At 38.7% G+C, this 25,202-nt stretch overlaps 1 protein-coding gene across 1 annotated transcript in view; it reads right to left on the reverse strand.

Annotated features, from left to right (window-relative positions):
- The window catches only part of LOC109054966 (zinc finger CCCH domain-containing protein 3-like), a 63,623-nt gene that overhangs the window by 16,369 nt on the left and 22,052 nt on the right, over positions 1-25,202 (reverse strand). Inside the window, exon 4 of the mRNA XM_042758400.1 lies at positions 11,481-11,619. Coding sequence (XP_042614334.1) covers positions 11,481-11,619 — 139 coding nt within the window. The remainder of the gene's footprint in view (positions 1-11,480; positions 11,620-25,202) is intronic.

Genomic DNA, 25,202 nt, shown 5'->3' on the forward strand with positions numbered 1-25,202 from the left:
TTAATAGAAATAAGATAGAAATAATCTTCTAATACTGCATAAATGTGCATGCATACACAAACAAACAAATAAATAAATAAATCTTCTTTTATTTTTGGTTACAACAACCTCTACTTTCACTTCTGTTTTGACTTCGACAGAAGTGAGGATTGTGTTCTCTTGTCATGCAGCAAAATGGCTTGGGAACGTCCTTCAGTGTATATATGACTATGGTATTTTTGCCTGTTTTATTGTCCATTTTAGAAATTAGAATAATAATAGCTAACCTCTTCTCAATGAGCTTTCATATTTTCAAAGTTTCATATTTTAAAGGATAATTCACCTAAATATAAAAGTTCTCTTCAATTATTCATCCTTGTGTTTCTTTAGAACCCATAAGACTTTCATATATCTTTGAAACACAGATGAAGATATGTTTAATGAATCCTGTGATTTGTCACTAAACTGACAACCCATTCCACCAAAACTTTGTACAGTAATACAGCTAAGCTTCCGTTTATTATACTTGATGACAGAATATTAATTTTTTTTGGGGTAAATTAATAATTATCCATTTCACTCGGACATATGTCACAAAATAAAATAAAAGATCTGTTGATTTTTCAGTTTTATTGTGAACAAATTCACATAGAAGACCAAACTGCCGAACAACCTGTAATGCATCTATGTCCTTTTAGCTGTAAGAGCATGTGTCGTACATACATCATAACCCACAAAGGTCCACAACGGCTCAGTGACGGCAGCAGTGGGAGCCATAATGAGGTGTAATGGGAGAACAGTTGCTGCCCTCATTGGAGCTCAGGCAGGGCACCCAAGAGCCATAATGGAGCCTAATGTAGCCATGACATGGACATGGAACATGCGAGGCAGTTAACCCCAGTCATACTGAGCCTATGTGACAAATGGATAAAATATATGAAGCTTAAACTCGGAAGCAGAGTACATGTAATAGCATGCAAACGTTCCTCCACTGGGTTTTGTCTAAGAGGAAGTGAGAGGAAAGCTGTAAACACAAGATGCCTTGTGACCTCTTGGGTCTCTCTTTTTAACTCTGGAAAAGATGGAAATAAAAGTAAGACAGGAAGCAAAGAGGAGAGCTCCATCATCCTTAGAGCTCTCAGCCAGTCGTCCTTGACCCTTAAACGGCGATACCTTATCTTCAGCCAACCGGCACTCTTTAAATCACAGGTCACCACAATATACTGTACATGCTTTTAGTTGCTGTTCTGGTATCAGTTATGTTTGTGTTTCCTGTTGCCGCAGTAACTCAGGCTGGAAGGTGAAAGAGCTGATCCAATATCAGAGGCAGAGGGAAACGGCAGTGCTAATACATGGGGTCTAGAGGGACATATCACGTCGTCCCATGTATCACTTGAATGGCAGTAGGGAATTATTTTTATGGGACACACGATGGGTTGTAATTGCACTGTTAGAGTAGGACGTGATTTAGCATTCAGGGGTTCTGACCCTGAGGCTATGATATAAAAAGGTCTTTGTGCTCTTTCTGACGGTCTGCTGGGGAATATGAGAGGAGAAGTTTTTACTGAAATCATTTTGATGAAACTGTGAGAACAGGTGCACTGTAAAAACAAACAAAAAAAATCATATTTTATGAGTTGCAAATACTAAGAAATGTGAATTACTTACTGAACAAAAAACTTTTAACTTTTAAAAAATTTAACAACATTGCTAAAATGTAAAGGGTTGGTGAATTCCCAGCATGCACTGCACCATACATAAAGTATACAGCTATAATATGACTTTTTGCTGACTTTTGTTAAACTTCAGTTGTTGTTTTGTCATTAGTGTTAGTTGTATATACCACACACACACACTGGGTATAGAAAAGAATCAACCCCTGATGATAACATTTTGTTGCTTTTATTTAATAAAGCCATTTGCTGAAAAATCTGTATTGCCTTGAATAATTTCATGTCTGAAATAAAGGAACAATTTTTATAGGACAATTTTTAAGACAATAGCTGAGAACCTAAAAATCAGAATGCATCCATGAATTGAATAATAATAATAAAAGAAAACTTATTTATTCATTTGTGCTTACATTAAGGATGCATGAAATGCAAAGCTGAATATGCTGATGATGACCCATACCTCGAGGGGCCAGAGCGAATCTGTGTTTTTGTCCCTTTAATTCATTCTGTCAAAATAAACGCTTTTACAGCAAACATCTCTGAGGCATCATGATTTTTATCACTCCCACTAGACACAAATCTCTTTTTTGCTAGTATGTGGCATATTTAGGGGGCACGGTAAGCAACCATCAGCAAGTATTAGTGTGGGGGACTAACACCTGTGTCAAGAAAAAAAACATATAAGTGCTGGTGCATGTGATGGTCGGTAAAGAATGCATATCCCGGCCAAAAAATTAGTATGAGTTAAAACCTCTTAATTTAAAAAAAAAAAAAAAAAAAAAAAAAAAAAAAGAAATCTACTCAGAAAAGTTAGCAACATTCACCAGTGACTTTCGATCATAGAAACTATTCTGCATTCTCACATGAGAGCATGTGCATGCATGTATGTGTCTTGTGTTTCGACCGCAGGACGAGCGCAGATGAAGGAGAGAGCGAATCAGCACTCCGGCAGGGTGATTAACGATGTGACTTTTGTTTTGGTGACGGGGAGGAATTCACAGGCCGCACGGGCATTCACAATAATGCTTGTCTTTGTCTATTTGGCTGCAGAGAAAGCATTAGTAAGCTCATCCTGAAGAATAGACAAAAAGAGTTACCCTTGAAATGAGCTAGCTGGTTTCACTTAACCAATTTTCCTTGTGTAAATGAGTTTTTGCTTGTAGCAAAGTAGATAATGAAGGATACTTAAGTGATAACCGTATTAAAGACTATAGAGGGAAACATCTAAAATGTTTGAAAAAAATTGACTGCTCAAGGACAGACAAGTGGGGAAAGATGAAAAAATGAAAAGGGGAGAGGACTGAGAGACAGATGGCATGAGGTCAATTAGACAGTTGTCATCAGGGTGGGAAATTAACACTTGCCACCAGCCAAATGCGGCTATTTTTGCTTATTATACCAGACACGTGGCATGTTTCAAATTGGCCTAAGACAATTTAACAGTCACACAAAGTAGTAACACATTTGATTGCATCTTTAAAATATATGAAATGTACAGTTAATGTGAGGCAAATCTCACTGATTGTTTGGATCTTAAAGGGGGGCTACAATGGTGTTTCACGTATTCAGAGTTGTTCACAGTGTTAAAGAGATGGATTCTCATGCTAAACATTGCCAAAGTTTTAAAAAATAATTTGGACGAATAACTGAGAATTTCTGTGCCGAAAATCTTACTTCGGGGTTGGTACAAGTTTCGGCTGTTTTTTTTTCGAACGTGGATCTAATGACGTAAACGATGGTGGAACTCCTTATATGAGCATTTCTCTCGGAAAAAGTGCGCCCTCGCACACGTCGACCAGAGGAGAGCGAAACCGCGCCCTTCAACGCGCTTCATTGGGAAATCGATGGCAGCGCTGCATAGGATTTGTTTGAGAATGTCTCCAAATAAGTGTTTTTGGATGTGAGGGAAAGTTTACCGTGTTCAGCTTCCCAAAGAACACAGCGTTACACGAACAGTGGATGCAGTTTGTTTTTCCGGGGCAGCAACGGAGTGTAGCAAGTGCGTTTGTGTGGTCTCGTCATTTCAGTGACGAATGTTTTATAAACAATGCCCAGGTCGACGCTGGATTTGCACATCCTTTGCTATTTAAACATGGAGCGTCCCAGTGATAAAAGACCCCAATCATGTAAGTACAACTGCATCAGATTTCTGTCTTTTGTTGGAAATCAGCACATAAGTGAATATATGTTAATGGAAACAACACGAAACATCAGTATTATAGCTCTGCCCACAGCACGCCTCCAGGAGCTCGGCTTTTTCTGGAGAGAATTGGAAAGCTGTATTTTTCTTTTATAAATATGATAAAACTAAAGACTTTTTGGAGATATGAAGGATGCAGTACTACTCTATAGGTACTCAAGATTAACATGAGATTAGGTGAAACTGTGTATGTTATGTACCCTTTAAGTGCCCATCGGAGGTAATGCACACTTTGTGCAGAGCACTGTATGAAAACAACAATTGAACAAACAAAAACCCTCTGCTCTCGCTTTTGTACTATGCTAGCTTAAAATGATACTCTACCCCAAAATGAAAATTTTGGCATTAATCACTTACCCCCATGTTGTTCCAAAGCCGTAAAAGCTCTGTTCGTCTTCGGAACACAATTTAAGATATTTTGGATGAGAACCTGGAGGCTTGAGACTGTCCCATAGACTGCCAAATAAATAACAGTGTCAAGGTCCATAAAAGGTATGAAAGTCATCGTCAGAATACTCCATCTGCCATCAGACGTGCAATCTGGGTTATATGAAGCGACGGGAACACTTTTTGCTAGCGAAGAAAACAAAAATAACGACTTTATTCAATAATTCCTTTGTCAACAGTCTCCTCTGTGTCTCTCCATATCACCGTATGCTGTGTATGCTCTTCTGTGTCATTGGCGCCACAAGGATGCGCTGTTTTATCCTGTTTGCATCCTTGTGGCGCAGATGACACCTTGACACTGTATTTATTTGGCAGTCTATGGGACAGTCTCAAGCCTCCAGGTTTTCATCCAAAATATCTTAAATTGTGTTCCGAAGATGAACGGAGCTTTTACGGGTTTGGAACGACATGGGGGTAAGTGATTAATGACAGAATTTTCATTTTGGGGTGGAGTATCCCTTTAAACTTAGCATAGCGGTACTATAGATGTTTTATGTCTCTGTGGTCAAAGGTCTGTGGCCAGTAAGATTTTTTTTTAAAGAAATTACTACTTCTATTAAAAAAATTCTGCATTAAATTAAAAAAAAAAAAAAGGCAGTAAAGAAAAAAATAAATGCTTTTCCCTCCCTTATTTTATATTTTAAACAAATGTGGTTCTTTTGAACTTTCTATTCATTAAAGAATCCTGAAAAAAAGTGTATTACGGTTTTCATAAAAACATTAATCAGCACAATCAATTTCAACACTGATAGTAATAATTAATAAACAATAAATGTTTCTTGAGTACCAAATTAACATATTACAATGATTAATTAATAATTATTCCAGAGAGTGATCCTAAAAACTAACACTGAAGACTGGAGTAATGGTTGCTGAAAATTCAGATTTGCTATTTATTTTTTTTTAAATAATTTATTAAAATTGAAAACTGTTACGTTAATATTTCAAAATATATATTTTTTATTGTATTTTTTTTTCCAAATAAATGCAGCCTTGGTGAGCATGAGATATTTTACAGACACAAAGAAAACCAACCCCAAACTTTTGAACGGTAGTATATAATTATATAAAATTTATATATACAGTAAAGAAAATAATTAATTAATTTTGATCAGCTCAGCATGAAAAGAGATTTCCTGGACCATTTCATTCCTTGGTAATGCAACTGAAGCAAACAATCAAGTATGGGAGGCAAGACACTGTCAAAAGATCTCCGGGATAAAGTCAGGAGATGGATACAAAAAAAAAAAAAAAAAGATTCAAAGGCTTTATCAAATGCCTAAAAGCACAGTGAAGTCTATTATTAAGAAGTGGAAGGCATTTGGTACAACACAGACCCTCCCTGGATCAGGACGTCTCTCCAAACTGGATGAAAGAGCCAGGAGGAAACTGGTCAGAGAGGCTGTTAAGAGACCTACAGTAACTCTGAAGCAGCTGCAGGAAATTATGACAGAGAGTGGTCATTGTGTGCATGTGACAACAATATCACAAATTCCCCACAAATGTGGCTTGTATGGGAGGGTTGCAAGAAAAAAATCCACTCCTCAAGAAAGTCCACATGCAGTCACGACTGAGCTTTGCCAAAATGCACATAGAAGATTCTGAGGCAGATGAGACTAAAATTTAATTATTTGGCTAAAACATCAAATGATATGTCTGGTGGAAATCCAATACAGCTTACCATCCAAATAACAGCATTCCTCCAGTAAAGCATGGAGGTGGTAATATCCTGTTATGAGGGTGTTTCTCAGCAGCAGGGACTAGAGCACTGGTGTCAGGATAGAAGGAAAATGGATGGGGCAAAATACCGTCAAATTCTTGAGGAAAATCTGCTGCCCTATGCCAGAAAATTTTCAATGGGAAGAAGGTTTACCTTCAAAGATGACAATGACCCAAAGCACAGAGCAAAACTGACCACACAGTGGTTGAAGGAGAAAAAGGTGAATGTCCTTGCATGGCCTAGTCAGAGCCCAGACTTAAACTTAGACTGCAGTCCACAAACGCTCACCATCAAATTTAACAGAACTTGAGCAGTTCTGTAAAGAAGAGTGGGCAAATATCGCAAAGTATAGATGTGCAAAGTTAGCAGAGACAAAAACATATCCCAACAGACTAAAGGCTGTAATTAAAGCAAAAGGTGATTCAACAAAACACTGACACAAGGGGGTGATCCTTTTTCCAACTCAGTTTTTTTTTTTTTTTTTTTTTTTTTTTTTTTTTTCTGACATGTTGGTATTATATCTTTCACTTGGATGTTATAAGTTGCACTGAGTAAATACTGCTGGATAAAACAAAAACAGTGTCTGTCTTCATTTCATGCTGGAAAGCAAAAAAAAAAAAAGTGATTATTTTAAAGGGAGGTGATTCTTTTCTATACCCACTGTATGAATGTTGGTTATCATCTCAAAACTGCATTACCAGTCAAACATTTCTGGGTGTTAATATCTGAACTTTTATGCTCTATTGGTCTACCTTGTCTTTTAGCACTCTCAAATCACCTCTCTTGTTCCTCCTGTTCTCCCTTGTGCTCCCCTCCCTTCTCTTCCAGAATGGGTGAATGAGATGAATGGAGAGATGATGAAGAAGTGAAGAGGAGAGGGGAGCAGTGCTGCAGCATATCCTGTGCTGATCAATACTAGAGCACTAAACCTGATGAGGGCCACGCGGGCCACTCCACCCACACTGAGAGAGCGCAGGACCGCACGTGTGAGAGTGAGTCGACCAGAGATATATAAAAGATTAATAAAAGGTGAATATATATATTTGTTTCACAGACATAAACAGTGGTATTATACAGTGGGGAAAAAGCAGGTATTATAGCACAATAAATATATGAAATGTTAGGGTCACAGAATTAACTGGAAAACTAATCAACATTATGATTACGACTGTTGGATTAAAAGTCTCATTGCTCACATGTAGAAACCGATGTACTGCTGTATAAACAAATAATAGCAACAAATCAATTCAGTTCAATTAATCAAGTATTAAATATTTGAATGTACATTTATTAATTTCAATATTATAATATGAATTAATGTTGATTTTGCTAATATTATATGAATGATTATTAATATAAACAATATTAATAGTAATATTTGTGAATACAATATCAAGAGATATAATTATCACAATCATTTTATTTCAATGTACATTTTAATCATCAGTTTAAATACTATATATGAATTAAAAATTCAAGTAACACTGGAGTAATGGCTACTGAAAATCAAAGGAATAAATGACATTTTAAAAAAATTAAATAGAAAACTGTTATTTTAAATAGTATTAATATTCTGTTCCACCCCACCACCCCCCCTTATTAGAAGAAATATCAATATCAAAATCATTTTATTAATTTAAATAATATATGAATCTTGATATTGATAAAATTAGATGAATCATTATTAATATCAATATTAATAATATCAATTAATTAATATTCATGTTTAAAATATCAAGAGAAATAAGAGATGATCTTAAGAGGTGGCCTGGTGAGCCAAGTCCAAGAAGAACTGAACTGTACTTGCACAATAATAAATGAGAAAATCTAGAAAAGAAAGAACAAAATGGAGAGTGTGGAATGGGAGGAGGGCAGTTTGTATGTGTGTGTGTGTGTGTGCGCACGTGTGCATGTACAGACTAGTGTAATTTATGCCCAGGCGTCCATGCTTTACGGCTTTCTTAATTCAACTCCTGCTACTATTAATGTAGTTAATGTTGAGATTATAACTATTTTCTGGTGGCTGCCGGGGATTTACGAGGGCCTTTCCTCCCCCACACAGTCCCCTCAAACACTCAATCACCAGACACAGCCGCACTGCTGACTACACACTCCCACCGCTCTCCAGCTCGCTGTGCGGGACGCCGGGTCACTGCACGGAAGGGTGAGGGGCTAAAGAGCCCCGCATCTGTCTACTCATGTGTGAGACGAAGAGGGGCTCCGCACTTCTCCTGCTTGAGCTCTTGGGTGGTGGACTGTGATCGGCCATCTGTGTGTGTTTGCTAACTAACCAATACAGAGAGACTCTGTAAGCATGTTGTCCGGCCATTCTTTAGCTCTCAACTGGTACAGTGACAGCATCACAGGTTCAATTCTCATGAATTGCATGCACTGGTAAAAAGCATATCTTGAAAGTCTCTTAAGATAAAATGTAAATGTAATGTCTGCCAAATGTGTAAATATACGAATGTGGCAGATGGCTATACTCTAAAAATAAGCATCACCAACAAATGAATGAACGAAAGAGACATGGATCATTAAAAATCTTCCCTTATCTTCTCTACCCCCCCCATGCTATTTCACTCTCTCTTTCTCATTTCCCTCTCTCTTGTAATATTTCACAGTGCCTCACAGAGGTTCAAATTGAAAATCCCTTGATGAATCAATATTTATTGCAGGCAGCTAAATGAATGGCGGTAAGTCACCACAGCTCAAAGGCTGTCTGAAGCCAAGCACGCGTCTCACAAAATCTGCATTACACAAATGAAGCCCCACAAACACACACTCGCTTATCCATTAAAAACCAAAGAGCACTGCCCTAGCAAATCTAAATTACATGAATGAAGTTAAGTATCACTGACCTGCAGACAAAGTTGCAACAAAATCAGTAACATTTTAGATTACTATGTCTATGTTGCATAATATAAAATATTTTAGTTGGTGACAAATAGTTTATATTTTAGTGTAAAATCTGGATACGTGTACAAAGTGTACAGTATTTTGTAATTGGTTCAGATTTTTTGATCAGTGGATTATCACTATTTTAATCACCTTTTAGAGAGAGAATACACAAACATTTGTACATTTAAAAGTTATTAAAATAAAATGAACTGCAAATAGTCCTTCAGAGTGAAAAATAAATTTCAAAAAGTAAAAATTTTCTAATGTACATTACTTTTGGAAATTAACTGATATGAGGGCATGCTTTCATGATACTTTTTAAAGTAAATAAGCATATATACATATACCCATCTATATATATATATATATATATATATATATATATATATATATATGCGTGTTTGTGTGTGTGTGTGCGTGTGTGTATAGTATATAGTTTCAATAGCTATTCCGCAAAGCAATTAGGCTATACTTTCAGTATTAGGCTATACTTTCAATATTCTTTACTTATTAAGTAAAAAAAAAAAAAAAAAAAAAAAACTGTACAGTACTTAAACAGTATCGAATACTTGTATGCAGGCCACTGAGGTCAAAATGTCAGCATCTCTTCAGTAATGAGCTCAGATGAGAGTCTGACCTGTAGACCTGTTAATCATCTATTTCAAGAGCAGCTGTTACATGTCTGCCAACCAAAATGTTCTCAACTGCCATGTGATGACTACATATAACAGTAGTTTTACTAAACTGGACACAGCATTATGTTTCCTTGCTATGCAAAATTCAATAACATATGTTTAAGTAATATACACACACACACGTATATATATTTGTATGGTTTGATTATCTCTAAGCTTCTGCTCATTGTTCTCTAATGAGAAAGATAAAAACATATGCTAAGATAAACACATATCCTGAATAAACTATTATTAGCTCTCATGAAATGAACAGGGATAACTACATTACTTGATTTAAAACCCATGGATATAAACAGATCAGCACCCCCAACTTCCTCTCACTCCATTAACAAAAAGTTACAGCTGCTTAAGCAGCCAATCAGATATTAAGAGTGATATCATGAACTGAACCTGCTTAAAAGGACAAGGAGGAAGTGTTTTTTTTAAGCGCTATCCACTCAAGGCAGTGTAAAGCAATCCTCACTAAGGTAGAAAAGTCCAGAAAGACAGTAAAAGAGAGCAAGAGAGATAAAAGAGAAGGTTATTTTGTTTAATGTGGCACCATTCTTAACATATAACACCCATAATCCACATGGCTAAGCCAGGCCCACACAGCAGGGGGATTTATGAAGATCATTTTAACTGTAGATAAGAGGGGAAATAAAAAATTTACACCCATACGCATGAGTGCTTCATTTACGCCTTTAAGTGAATAGGATTTCTCACTGGCCTCCTATCAGACTTAAGCTAATGCCATACAGACACAGCAGTGACCCCTCTTCCTTCTCTCTGTCTTTCTAAAAGCATTCACAATCCTGAAGCTTTCCAACATCTCTTAATTTTGCTGTAAAGCCTCATACTGTGTGAACAGAACCACAGTGGAGAACTAGACACCTCATATTGTGCAACAGCCATTCTCTTTCACACACAAACTGCTAGACTGCAAAGACATATCAAATAATATGTTTGTCATTTGAATCTAAGCTTCTGCCTCTTGCATTAACACCATTGTTTCAACATTGTCTGGGGGATCTATGCTAACTGCTAGGCCATGGATTTAACAGAGAAAGCTGTTAACTGTCATTGAAATATAAATATAACCTCCTGTTCATCTGTTTTTACATATCACTTAGGGGTTGTTCACACAGAATGCATTTTTTTATTTTTTCAATTGACCGCACTTCTTTTACATTGTTTATCTATTTAAAATTGTGCTAGAATATATCTTTGACCATTGTGCTTGTGTCTTGCCTATGACACAGTGTTCTAGTTAAAAGCACAACTACTTCTTAAAAAAAAAAAAAAAATCTTTAGTTTTTTTTTTTTTTATTCCACTTACCTGTCACACGTTTTTAAATGCAAAAAACAAGTTTTGTGTGAATTGCCCATTAACCTTAAAAAACAAACCAAAAATGTTGTTATATAAAAAACAATTTCATGACCCCATTAAAAGCTTCTATCTCAGTGACTACCTTCATGTCCACGCGAGCATGTGGGTCATCCCCTAGAACATCTTTATGGTGTAATATTATGGTTCCAGTAATAGATTACCATGACGAGCGGCACCTTCTCTCTGTCATCATCAGCGGTGATGAGGCAGTTAGTTATGGTTCTATGTGGCGTTATTAAGGGCCAGGCGGTTATTTAATGATTTATTAAGCACTGAGACACTGATAAAAACATTGAATGTCAACAGAGAGGTTTTAATCAGTCTGGTAATTGGTTGTGCTGGGCTGAGATTGTGAGCGGATGCACGCACATGTGCAAACGCACAATTTATGATAGAATAAAACCATTGAAATGAGCACTGCTGAAGTGGAGACAAACAGGAAGTGGATTAAGTGCTGGTTATTTCCACTTTGACTAGAAAAGCTCCCATCACTTACCTGGCAGAATGCACTCTCTTGACCCTGTAGGAAAGAGCAGGGTTGTGGTGGATTGTATGCGCTCTGCGTGTGTCAATCTTGTAGCGTGTTTTGATGACCCTATGTGATGCCGGGCTTCGCACTGACAAAGAGAAGGGGCCTGCAAAGGAACAGACAAATCATGGAAGGGAATTAATATTTGACATGTCACTTCACTGATCAATAATGCTTAATCATCTAATGATGCCCACATGAGCTATAACTGAGTCATTAGTTAGTCAGCCTATGGTTTGCATGAACTTTAATTATATAGATACTGTTTATATTTCACACACATGCACACACAAACATGATCAATGGGCACTTTTACACAGTATAAATGTGTTTGGTATCTTGATAACTTGAATTTGCAAAATGGACAATGGAATTTACATAGAAGTTGCAAAAAACCTTTGTTATTTACAGTATGGATAGAGATTCTTTTCATCATTTTGACAGACTGAAAAAATATCTTGTGGTATCAGTGATTCAATCACAATGTGTCTTGGGTGCAATTACCCATGGCTTTTAATGTGGTTAAGTGTTATCGATTGTGGTTTGAAAATCACTGAAAACTTCTGATATTAATGCCAGGTCTAAAGAGAGTCATTGCTAGACATAAAGATACGGCACTGAACACAGACAGAGGGTGTCATCTTAACTGGCTCTGTGAGGTCTGAGTCTTCCTACTCCATGGGACACACACATTTAGACATACACCCACTGCTGCACACAAACTCTTCCTCTGGCAGGTGTGCTCCTTAATAAGCTGCACATGGAAAAATGACTGAATAACAAAGGCTGAATTTTTATCAGCCTAATAAATCATCTCCGTCTCTCCACCCCAACCCTTTCTTTTGCTCTCCCTCTAAGTCTTATTCCTTATATCATTTCACAAATCCATCAGATAGGTGGAGGAAAGGATGAGCAGGAGAGAATAAGTGTGGCTTTTATTTATTTCTTTCTGTATTCATTTATCCATCATGTTGCTTTATGAGTGGCTGGGCTGAAGTGACATGCATGCATGCGGGCTGAGTAAAAGATGGACTCGGCATGGCAGCTTTCGCTCGTTGCCGCTGTACACTAGAGCTAAAAACCTCAAAGATTTATTCCCAGCAGCTACGATTTAGCATGTTAGACAAGCCAACGGGAGAAAGGCATTACTTAAAGATCTTAAGAAAACCATAGAGGGTTAGTGGAGGAAAGAGACAGAGCTGAAAGGCTTTGGCTGAAAGTTTATTTTAATAAACCATTTACAACTGTTTATGAAAAGGTTGTATTTGTAAGCAGATGGTAGTTACGTTTAAACTTACTATAGGTGACAAAGATTTGGCAAAGGGTTAAACCGAAATTGTAACAATGATTTCATTAAAAGGGATTAAAAGAATCATTTAATGCACAGAAAGAAAGAAAGAAAGAAAGAAAGAAAGAAAGAAAGAAAGAAAGAAAGAAAGGTAAAGACAAATGTATTGTTTTGGTAATACACCTTTCCTTGGTCATTTAAACAGCTACTCTTTCCAGGGTGCTTTTAATGGCCATTCCATAATGTTATAAAAGAAACTCACATTTCCTGTCGCAATAGAAAACCTTCCTCCATCTATTTTTCCCTGTCTTCTACCCCAGGGCACTCTTCTCCATTTATCACTGGACCCATACACACACACACACACACTTCAGTATCAGCCGGGGAATTTATCTTCGACAAACATTTACCAATTATCAAATCTCGGCCCAGTATAGCACACAGCGGAGGGATGTGTCCGACCGTAAGACTGTGTGTAATACAGAGGACCCTTTATGAGTGTTTATGTGTGCTTTATGTGATGGAGTGTTTGAGCGGTGGAGTGTATGACCAGACTGCATAAGCGAGGTAGCAAACGCACTTGTGTGTGGGCCTGCGACAAGGGGTCGTGTATGTGAGGTTGCAAGATTAGTTGTCTGGCTCAAAGTCACTTTTTCACACCCCTCTCATCTGTACCGTAGATGTCGGACCTGCCTGCGTCCCAGCGGATGACAAATACAGCTTGTCAGAGAGCTTGTGTCTTACACAGCCAGCCGTATACTACGCACTTCAATGTACTGTTCCACCTTACCTATTGTTTAATGATAGCACCACAGAATTGATGCCACCCGTGTCTCTGTGTGCGTGTGTGCGGCCGGTTTAGTGTAGTACTGCATGCTAGGTACCAAAGCTGAGGCTGTGGTCCCTGTCAGGACATTTTTATTGATGTGTGTACTCGCAAGTGTGTGTATATGTGTGTGGTAAAGGCCTGTCAGTGGCCTATTAGAGGGAAGATTGAGACTCCACTCGGCACAGACTCACTCAACCAACACAACCTGCTGGGCTTTACAATCAGGCCTGGGGACTCATCCATCGCCTGCTGACACACCAGCCCCGCACCCGCGGCTCCTCAGACGGCCGATTATTTACTCAACTCACTTCGGCTTCAGCGCTGCGAGCTCACACCTTTATCTATCCCTCTCTGTCGCACACACAGACTCATTTTTCTGGCAGGTTCCCATGTTATTTTTCTGTCTACCCTCTGGACCTTACGTTGAGGTGCTTGGGTTAACTGAGTGGTGACATTAACGTTAAAAGGGAAAGCTTTTTTTGGAAAACACACCTACACATACAATCCATAAGAGGTCTTGGAAATGATATGATTGTCACCAATTTTAAGGTGGCCAGCTAGTCTAGACGCTTTGTACATGACATACAATAGGACTACACAACTGAATAAGAATAAACAATGGGATAACTATTTAATTAAATGGGCTGAAACAATGATTAAAAAAATGAAGGAAGGAAGAAAGGTAGGAAGGGATGTAGATAGGTAGGAAGAATGGAAAGATGAAAGGCTAAGTATGTAAAGTAGGTAAATACGCAAGAGGAAATGAAAGAAAGGAATGCAGGATGCAATGCAGGAAGGAAAGAAAGAAGGGTAAGTTATGAAGATAGGTTGGAAGGAAGGAAGGAAGGCATAGTAAGGTAGGTGGGTAGACAGATAGGTAGATAGGCAGGAAAAAAGAAGGAAAGGAAGACATGTATACAGAAAGGTAGATCGGAAGGAAGAAAGCAAGGAAGGAAGAAAGGAAAAAAAGGAAAAGTAAAGTAGATAGATAGGTAGGAAGGAAAGAAAAGCAGAAATGTGCAGGGAGATAGATAGCCAGTGAAAGGAAAGGAATAATGTACAAAATGAAAAGAAGGAAAGAAAGGAAAGAGGATAGGAGGGAAGAAAGGTATTTAAAGCAGAAATAAAGTTTTAAAAGGACAGAAAGAAGGATGAAAGGAAGGGAGAAAGGTAGGGAAGGGTCAGACCCGACAGACTTGTGGGCAGCACAGTTGTTCTTCGGCCGACCTAAGTTCAAGCCCTGGCTTGTGGTCTTTTCATTCCCGTCCCCTTCTCTCTTTCCCACTACACTTTCTCTCAACTCTATTTTACTGTCTTGTCCAGATAAAGTCAAAAATGCCAAAAATTCATGTTTAAAAAAGGACATGAAAAAAAAAAAAGCTGGGCTAAGGAAAGAACAAAAGGAAATACAGACATTCAAGTTGCACTCCTTGTCCTAACATGTTCTCTGGAACTGAAATGGAGCTACTTATAGCGTGACAACTGCTACAGTATTTATTTCACACTTTCTGGAATGTTCCCTGCTCTCCTCATCAATGTTATAACAGGGCAGCAGTGACACTCTGCATCCTCTTAGGGATTATCAAGCCGTGTCATCTCGTGTTCTCTGATCCCGTCTCCAAATTTGACAACTAATTCCGTTTAACAGCAGTCCGATTCTTCACCGTTCCATCTATGTCACATCATTAATCTCATTATTGACAGCGAGAGATACCCCTCCTGCTTCTGCAGCAATCCCCCAGGGGCTCATCCTCTGATTCCCAGTGGGACGGCACAGCTGCCATTAAATGCTTCTCCGGTAAACCAGCAACACTTAACACTGCTATCAAACTAGTGTTATGGCAGTGAAGAATGTCATGGGACAGAACAAGTGTAGCAGAAATGGAGTGTGGCATAGCTCTGGATCACTCTCTTGGCAGGAACTGAATCAAAGTGAATTGTGAGTTGTGGACTATTGTCTAATTGTATACTGGATGTCTATCTTTCTCTAAGAAGTTGCGTCATTGATTCTAAGTGCCAGTGCTATGGGCCAGTTGTTTAACGGGCATTTCTGAAACCATAGGTGTAGGCAGTGAAATCATATCATAGTTGACAACAAGCACAAGGCCAAATGGAGACAAGGGGATGCAGTTTAACTTCCCAGTTGGAGGCCCTGCAAAGAAAATACTGTTTATAACAGAATTAGTATACTTTACTCCACTCAGGCCCACAAACAGTCAGTGTGATGTAATTTGCGGCACAGGCCACTGATGTCCTCGTACTCTGGGTCTCAATCACTAACTGTGGGTATGAATGAATTAGTGTGTGAAATCTGCATACGAACATTTTCATGAACAAGTCACGACTGTAGAAACAACTGAAACCACATATGCATAAAGCACATGGTTGGCCTTAAACGTGTTACGATCACATGTTCCTTCATATCATGTGTTTGCGGAAAGTGATGAAAGGCTGGATAAAGGATAAAATAAAGGGTATGTGGAAAGCCCTTATATATAGGTGGTTTGGACCTGCTTTATGCAAATGACAAACTTTGGTAGGCTACACACTGTCACTCATTTAACATACTGCAAATTCATTAACAATGGAACAATGATAGGAACAAATTCACGTACATACACATATGTTGTGAATTATGGGGATTATTTTTTATTTTTTATTTTTTTGCGAGAAGTTCACCTGTGCATATACATAAATATGAATTTGAGACCTCAGTGTGTCAATGAAACCCACTGTCTGCGTGCAACTCTGTTTTAGTGTCCGCAGAAAATTGTGCATGAATATAACAGGCATATGCAAGTTAATTGAGTGTTTGAAAATAAAGGTCCACTAGCTAGTGTGCATGTGGTGAAAGCTTCCATCTCTGTTCACTGTCAAAGGAGTGTACTTTGAATGGGCCTGGAGCTCAACTGTGTGTTAGACAGAACATGGAAAATGAAGTAGCCTACCTGAGTCTTAAGTTTAACTGACATGGTGTGAGAAGTGACTTTAGGTATGCTGTATTTAAAAATGTATAAAGGTAGAAACAAAACTCAAATTTAGACTTTGTCTGGGAGTGTCCTTACATATGTTATGCAAGTAAACAAAGCTGTGTGATATGGTGACATTTGCTCCCTTGAGCCGAGTAGGGGGAATTAAGAGGAACAGTCAGTGTATGACTGGAGGGAGGCCACTGCCCCCCCGACCCAAAATACCAAGATGCCTCTTTTTAATCCTGGCACAAACTACAGAGCTCATCTGAACGTACGTGTCTGCGGCTTTTAGGTGAAGCATGCCAACAAAGATCTTTCCCCACCTCTGAGACCTGTTGTTCAGCCAAGTGTTTGTGCATGTGTTATGGATGGGATGTGACCTTGGGAAGTTTTAAAGTGCAGAAATATAAGAAGAGCCCTCTGAGGCTCAGAGGATCTGCTAATGTAGACAGACACATAGCAAGATGGGCAGCAAGACTGTTGATGTTCTTTGGAGAGATCCGATGAGAGACAGGGTAGAAGAAGAACCTCCTCACCATGAACCAAGGACCAGTGGACGGCTCAGTGGTGCCATACCAGCCAAAATCTGGAAAGGCTCAAGTGTCGCCCACAAGGCCAGGCCTCATCAGTCATTGGTACGATGCTATCGTCACGGAAATCAACTGATGACTTGACCCAAGATGGCCGGGACTAATAAGAGCAACACAATCTGCAGTGAGCATCCCTGACCGATTTAAAAGCCAGAAATGGAGGTTGACAGTCGTAATTCACAAGTCTGCTGTAATTTTACTGTGTGTTAACATTTAAGTTACTTTTGGATTCACGCTAGAAGCCTTTCATAGGCCGTCAACACCACAGAGCCTACATCATGGAAATGTTTCCATATTGCTAGTCCTTTGGCATTTCAGCATTGCTATCTCTCCACATGCATGATGTTGTGTGTCACTGCTGGTTAGAGACCGAACAGGAAATCTTGAATGCGTAATGACACCAGCTTCCTTACATACAGTACTGCTGTTTTCATCAAGTCATGGCATTAAAGACATGAATAAGAGATTAGTTGAAAGCATTATGACCTTGCCCTTAGCCTGTGAGCACTGGACTCCTATCAAAATAAAACTGTGCAATAAACCATACGTTTGACAGGATACTGTGTGTGTGTGTGTGTGTGTATACATTTATTAAAATTGTGTGTATATAAGTATGTGTGTGTGTGTATATATTTTTAAAACATTAACAGATCCAGACAAAGAAAACTATCAACTTGTCATTGACAAACATTAAGTCCCATGAGATTCACAATCCAAGGCAGTGCCTCAGGGTTGTGACTAGGTCAGAAGAAACAAGTGTCAGTTGAGCCAAAGATTCAAAGAGTTACATATTTATGGCATGCGTCTAATGCACAGGAGCCCAGCACAAAATAAAGCACAGGGGATCTGAAACCATGCCCATCATGGCTGAGAGCTGCATATCTTTTGAGAGATGGAGGCATGTTTATGAAAGCATGGAAGCATGAGCATCTAAAAGGCACGCAAAAATAGAGAATACAAATTTAGCAGACAGAAGATTATACTAGATATCCAAGGGTGTGATTACGCCATGCGTTGACAGCAGAACTACATCTATTCACAGAATGAACATGGGTAACATACATGGGTGCATTTGTGTCGTGTACATGTCCTGTGTGGTGACAGAGTGAATAAACAAGACTGATGCATTCTGGGTTAAGTGAGTATGTCCACTGAGAGCAGAAGCCACTCTCACAAACTCTAACATACACTTCACCTGTCAGCCACCTGTCCGCTATCAAGGACACCTAAGAGACTGGACAAAACCTTGGGCGGCATTCTTCTTGCAGAGCATCATTAATCACTGGGTGTGAATAAGTGTGCTGCTAAAAGGAGTTGGTGTTTGGCTGTCCATGCTCAATCAAGTCTGAACATTCGACTGACTAAAAAACTTGGGTTCCACTCACTGAGTGAGACATTGAGCGCGAACAGTCAGTAACCCTGCGCTTGTGAGTGTCAATGGCTCCCTGAGTGACTTATTGAGGTTGTGAAAATGTCATTGTGGTAAACACTCACCTAGTAGGAGGGGCAGAAGCTTGAGATGGTCTTGAGGGCTGAGTTTCAACTAAGCAGGATCGTAAATTATGGCAATTGGACCAAATGAGACCTGTAATCCAATGACACCTGTCCTTCTATAGAGTTCGAAATATTCCCTCCGTGTCACACCGAGTTTGACATCAGTTACATCAAACATCAATGGTTCTCAAAATCACTGATACTTGCTGTGTCTCAAGCCACCATATTTTAATAAAACGGATCCTCACACTAAGCTATCATACTGTTTCAGAAGGGTTGCAACTAACAATTATTTTGGTAATCATTAATCTGCCCATTATTCTTTGTTTAACCCCTTAACTGTCACTCACATTTTTGAACATAGACTTGAAAGTGCACTTTCCAAACTAAATTTGTTATAATTCATGAACAAAAACATTTTATAACATGATATTGATGTACCATTTTTGTGTTAATGCAATTTTAAAATGGGTTTTAAAGGATGAATTTTGAGATTTTAAGTTTTCAGTTGATATATCATTTCTGATTATTTCTAAAGTGTGACAGAGAAAAAAGGGCAACGAAGGAGACTTTTTTTGCAAGGTCAGAACTCCTGTTATGATGTAGATTTTTGAGGGTGCACTCTTGTCATAAATTAATCTATTACTTGTCCTACATAATTTTTAACAAAAAACATTGGTAAAATATCTATTTAGGAGTCTTAGACCTTTCCAACGATATATAGTTTGTTATGATTAGATAAGGATTTAGTGAAGTAAACGTAGGCATCCCGTATACAGGACGGGGTGACAGTTAAGAGTTTAATCTGAAAAAAAAACAAAAAAAACAGATTTTCTTTCCTTTTCACATGTGGTGGGTTCAGAGAAATGTACACTCTGAAAACGAGCAAGGTGAGGGAGTATTTTGACTTAGAAGAAATTGAGTCTTTTAAACAATTAAAGGGTTAGTTCACCCAAAAATGAAAATAAGCCTGTGTTTTACTCACCCTCAAAGCATCCTAGGTGTATGTGACTTTCTTCTTTCAGAAGAATCCAATCAGAGGTATATTAAAAATTTCCTGGCCCCTCCGAGCCTTTTAATTGGGCTAAGCGGGTGTTGGTTGTCAACAGTTCAGAAGACGTGAAATAAAGAGTGCGTGAAAATACAGCCCAATGAGCTGTGTTAATATGAAGCCAATTTTCAGATTTTTTGCAGGTGTCTGACCTGTATTTTGAATTACGCATTGCATTGTGTTTTAGGGTTGAAGGAAATGTTCATAAATTTAACAGAAAATTTGTTTGCATACAGCCAGATACACAACCAAAAATAAAATAAAATATAAAACAAAATTTTTTTATTTTTTTTTACTGTAGTTGACTAGCATTTGCATTTAAACATAAATTAAATTAGTCGTGGCACATATTCCTATTACTGACCAAAACATTTGAATGGCAGGGTGTTTAAAAACGTGAACATATATTCAGGGGGGTCCGGCACCTCATGGCTTTGGTGGCGCGGGAGTGCCTCTACGTACCCTTCTTGGACCCATGAGGACACCAGCATGCATGCACGGGGAAGAGACCAGTCTCCCGAGGAGAGGCGCGTTTGCCATTTAAACAGTGGCGGTGATGAGGCTCCATTCGGTTCAGGTGTGCCTCATCACACGCCGCCAGCCCTGGCTATTTCAGCACTCCTCCTCTTTCACGCACCCACTGCTGTCGGGAGCCTGGCGAAGGACAGCGATTAAGGGACAGGGTGATGATGATAAGAAGGGGTGAGGCAGCCGACTCATCACAATATATATAATTAAAAATAAAGAAAAACAAAAGAATAAACAAATAAATAAAGAATAAATAAACAAATACATACTGTATTATAAATAAATAAGGTGGGGGGGGGGGTGCAATTTTGGACATTGACAACCCACCTCCCCTATAACTTTATAAATTAAATGGTATCAGAATTTTTGTTATGGGGGAAACTATTTCTTTAAATATATGTGTGTAATAACAATATCATGATTATCCTTCAATTCCTCAACATGCTTTTACACAAAAGGTGCAAAAATCTAAATCCACATTCAGCTAATCAAAGGTTAGGGTTCACAAGGGAAAGGTCAGTGGTGGATGCCAGGTTCAGTGATTGCAAAGACCCATCTTCTAGGCCTGGGTGATTAAACGGTATCGATGTTTAACCTGTGGTACACCTTCTTCGATAACGATAGAAAAAGTTCAATATAGGCACATGCTATGAGTGATGCAGACAGCACACACAAACACGAACACATGCTGAATTGAGTGCTGTGCCTGCCTGTGATGAGGAGATTGTGAATAAAAATTGAATTAGTTGAATTTAAAATAAACATTTGCATTTGAATGCAAAAATAGTAAAATCAAATATTAGGTGTGCGTCAGGGAGCATCATCAGTGGTGCACGAGATGCAATGATGATAATGTAAGTGACGTTTTTGCATTTTAATGTTTTGTTAGTCTAGCCCACGAGATGTGCGGTTGCTGCATTATTCAATCAAAATATTAGAGAAATATAGTAGCTCAATGCGTAGAAGATCTTGATTAGGTTAAAACCGAAACCAAGCCATTCACACAGAACACAAATTCAGCGCATTTTTTAGACGGACAAATACGACTGCTGCACTCACGTCTCACACAAGAGGGCTGCATTCCACTCCACTTTTAGACACACACTCATGAACTTCCCTAAGCACTTCCCCTCGAGGGAATCCCCGCTGCCATTTTGAATTGCGTTCCACTTCCCGAAGTGGACGGGAAAGTTTATATGACAGACCCTCGACCCCCTCGAACAAGATTATGACGTCATTGCGTTTCATTTATCCCCACCCCAAACAAGTCTATAATACATAAATAATTTTTTTTTTTTACTTTTATAACAGCCCAGGCATACCTATATACACTGAACAAAATTATAAATGCAACACTTTTGTTTTTGCCCCCATTTTTCATGAGCTGAACTCAAAGATCTAAGACTTTTTCTATGTAAACAAAATGCCTATTTCTCTCAAATATTGTTCACAAATCTGTCTAAATCTGTGTCAGTGAGCACTTCTCCTTTGCCGAGATAATCCATCCACCTCATAGGTGTGGCATATCAAGATGCTGATTAGACAGCATGATTATTGCACAGGTGTGCCTTAGGCTGGCCACAATAAAAGGCCACTCTAAAATGTGCAGTTTTACTGTATTGGGGGGTCCGAAAACTAGTCAGTTTCTGGTGTGACCACCATTTGCCTCACACAGTGTAACACATCTCCTTCGCATAGAGTTGATCAGGTTGTTGATTGTGGCCTGTGGAATGTTGGTCCACTCCTCTTGGCTGTGCGAAGTTGCTGGATATTAGCAGGAACTGGAACACGCTGTCGTATACGCCATGTTTTCTGCTTCCAGGAATTGTGTACAGAACCTTGCAACATGGGGCCATGCATTATCATGCTGCAACATAAGGTGATGGTCGTGGATGAATGGCACAACAATGGGCCTCAGGATCTCGTCACGGTATCTCTGTGCGTTCAAAATGCCATCAATAAAATGCACCTGTGTTCGTTGTCCATTACATACGCCTCCCCATACCATAACCCCACCGTCACCATGGGCCACTCGATCCACAATATTGACATCAGAAAACCGCTCTCCCACACAATGCCATAAATGCTGTCTGCCATCTGCCCTGTACAGTAAAAACCGGGATTCATCCATGAAGACAACACCTCTCCAAAGTGGAGCGTCAGGGAGCACCATCGAATGTGAGCAAAACGCCTTTCGAGACGGCTTATGGTAGAGATATTAAAATTCAATTCATGGGCAACTGCTCTGGTGGACATTCCGAAAGTCAGCATGCCAATTCCACGCTCCCTCAAAACTTGCGACATTTGTGGAATTGTGCTGTGTGATAAAACTGCACATTTTAGAGTGTCCTTTTATTGTGGCCAGCCTAAGGCACACCTGTGCAATAATCATGCTGTCTAATCAGCATCTTAATATCTGTGAGGTGGATGGATTATCTCTGCAAAGGAGAAGTGCTCACTAACACAGATTTAGACAGATTTGTGAACAATATTTGAGAGAAATAAGCCTTTTTTGTACATAGAAAAAGTCTTAGATCTTTGAGTTCAAAACAATCCCAAAAACAAGGCAAAAACAAAACTAGTTGCATTTATAATTTTGTTCAGTTTACATATAGAATGCTGCACCAAACAAATTCGTAAGGGGAAAAATGTAAACAATAAACCAACTGAATAGCTGATTCTAAGTAATCAAGGGCTTAGGATGTTCCAGTTCAGCCCATTGTAAGGGTTCCGCCAGTAGTGGGCACTCATGCAATAAATGAGTAAATGAGACGGAGGGAAGTTTGCGAGTGAAGGGCATAAAAAAACGGACTGGAATACAGCCGAGATGTTTAGAAAGCCATGCAAAATTAAAACAATTTAAACTTTTAGAAAACATGTCGCGAATTTGTGGAGGTTTATTTCTTTTCACTGCATCTCATTTGTTTTAAAGGCAATCTGTGTGAAGGGAGAATTAGTTATTGTATTAAGTAATGCATAAATACATGTTGCTGTTTTGTTCATAATTGTTTATGTAATTTACAAAATTATATTTGATTTATGAGAGTTAATTTAGATGAAATTCATGTTTTTATAGATAGTTATTCCTTGAGTTGACAATTTAATGCGCTGCACTAGTTTGCTCATTGCGCCCTCCTGTGGCCTATTTAATCTGCATATAAAACATTAGAAATTACATATTTGTTTAATTTTTATTTTGTGTTTGACTGGTGAAACAAACAACAACAACAACAATATATATATATTTGTTGGTTGTCTCAAGTTGGGTTAATTTAAAAATACAGTGGTTAAATAAAAAAATAAAAATAATTCTATTGCTCTGTTTTAAAAAAAAGTTATAGAAAAATTCAATATTTATCGATACCGAACGATATGAAACATTATATCGTTGATACATTTTTTAGCTATATCGCCCAGCCCTACCATCTTTACAGACCTTCGAGTGTCAAGCAGGTGTTAAGAGGACAGAAAGTACAAGACACTGTAGTGTCCCTCTCATCTCAAGTCTTTTCACTTCTCTTCATCACTTCACACTCCACCTTCCGCTCTGACTGGCATTGATGCCAGCAGTTGCTGTAAGCTTAATTGATCCCTCTGGGTAAGGCTGGCATGAAAGGCATCTGTTCAGAATATGCAAAGAGGAGAGCACCTAACCGCTGGAGCAGCTGCCCTCAATGTCACCAGGACAACTGCAAGGGCGTTGAAAAAGGGTAAGCCACTGACCTTCAGTTTATTCACACAGCTGGCCTCAAGCGTGTCATTCGGGAGGGGTTACTACCAGATTTCTCACCAGGGCACCTGCCAGGCATAGGATCTGTGCCAGGCAATGACAAATCTACCACATTTTCATAGGGAACAAGAAAGAGTTAGAGTGTCTCGTCACTGTTGTAAGCTTAGAGGCTTCGCTTCAAGTTGGTCATTAATATCCACAAACTCGTTAAGTGGAGAATGCCATGAAAGGGGATCTGGGACATGACAAGTGCCCTGGCAGGGTAGAGAGAGGGACAAATCACTGGTGCTTAAAATAGGCCAGCTGGTATTAACTAACCCTAACCGCACAGCTGCGTTAAGGAACACTATCAGTTTAGACCATAAAAAGGTTTTATTACACATCACACAATCAGTTAACAAGTGTATTTAACATTTTAACTCAATATGCAGCATGAAACAAAATAAATATTTCTATTCGTTATCCCGTCCGATACTCATACCTGCCAAGTTGAGGACTGTTATAAAGAAGATCATAAATTGTTTCTCTCAATGGTTTCTTATAATCTGCGGTTGGTGCTCCGTTTGAAAAGGCCATGACTTATGCAACATTAGATTGGGTGACTGCCGCATGCCATAGGACTTACGATAAGACTGCCTGACTATATTTATTAAACAGCTCAGATATATTAACAAATGCTCTATACACCAAATCAAAACAAATCAATAACACCCAAAAATAACTAAAGAAATTTGGTTTGGTAAAAATTGAGTTTAATGCACAATAAAGAATTAAATAGTAATTGGTGATGATTCTAACAACGAATCGCACACCAGTGGTGTGAGTAAGGGAAAATGCAAAACATTTAACCACTGAAGCCACTAGTGTTTAAGACCGATTGTCCTCTACACACAATCAATACTATGCCATCCGCTGTCCCTAAAAGCGAGACTCTTCCGCCTCAGTGCTTCACACATGGGAACCAGCGTTAATGTTAACATGGGATCTGCTGTCACTTTTTAAACATACAGATGGCCCCAAGATATTGAATAAATGTTTTAGCCAGCCTGACTATCAGTCTGTGTCAGGCAAAAATACACCATACTGCACTGATCAATGGTGTACCGTTCGCCAGCATGATAGCAAATACATACCACTCTACAAATACAACTTACATAAATTGTAACAGATGATTTTCATGAAGATTACTGTGATGATGTCTAAATGC

The sequence above is a fragment of the Cyprinus carpio genome, chromosome A6 (assembly GCF_018340385.1).
Source record: "Cyprinus carpio isolate SPL01 chromosome A6, ASM1834038v1, whole genome shotgun sequence".
NCBI classification, from domain to species: domain Eukaryota; kingdom Metazoa; phylum Chordata; class Actinopteri; order Cypriniformes; family Cyprinidae; genus Cyprinus; species Cyprinus carpio.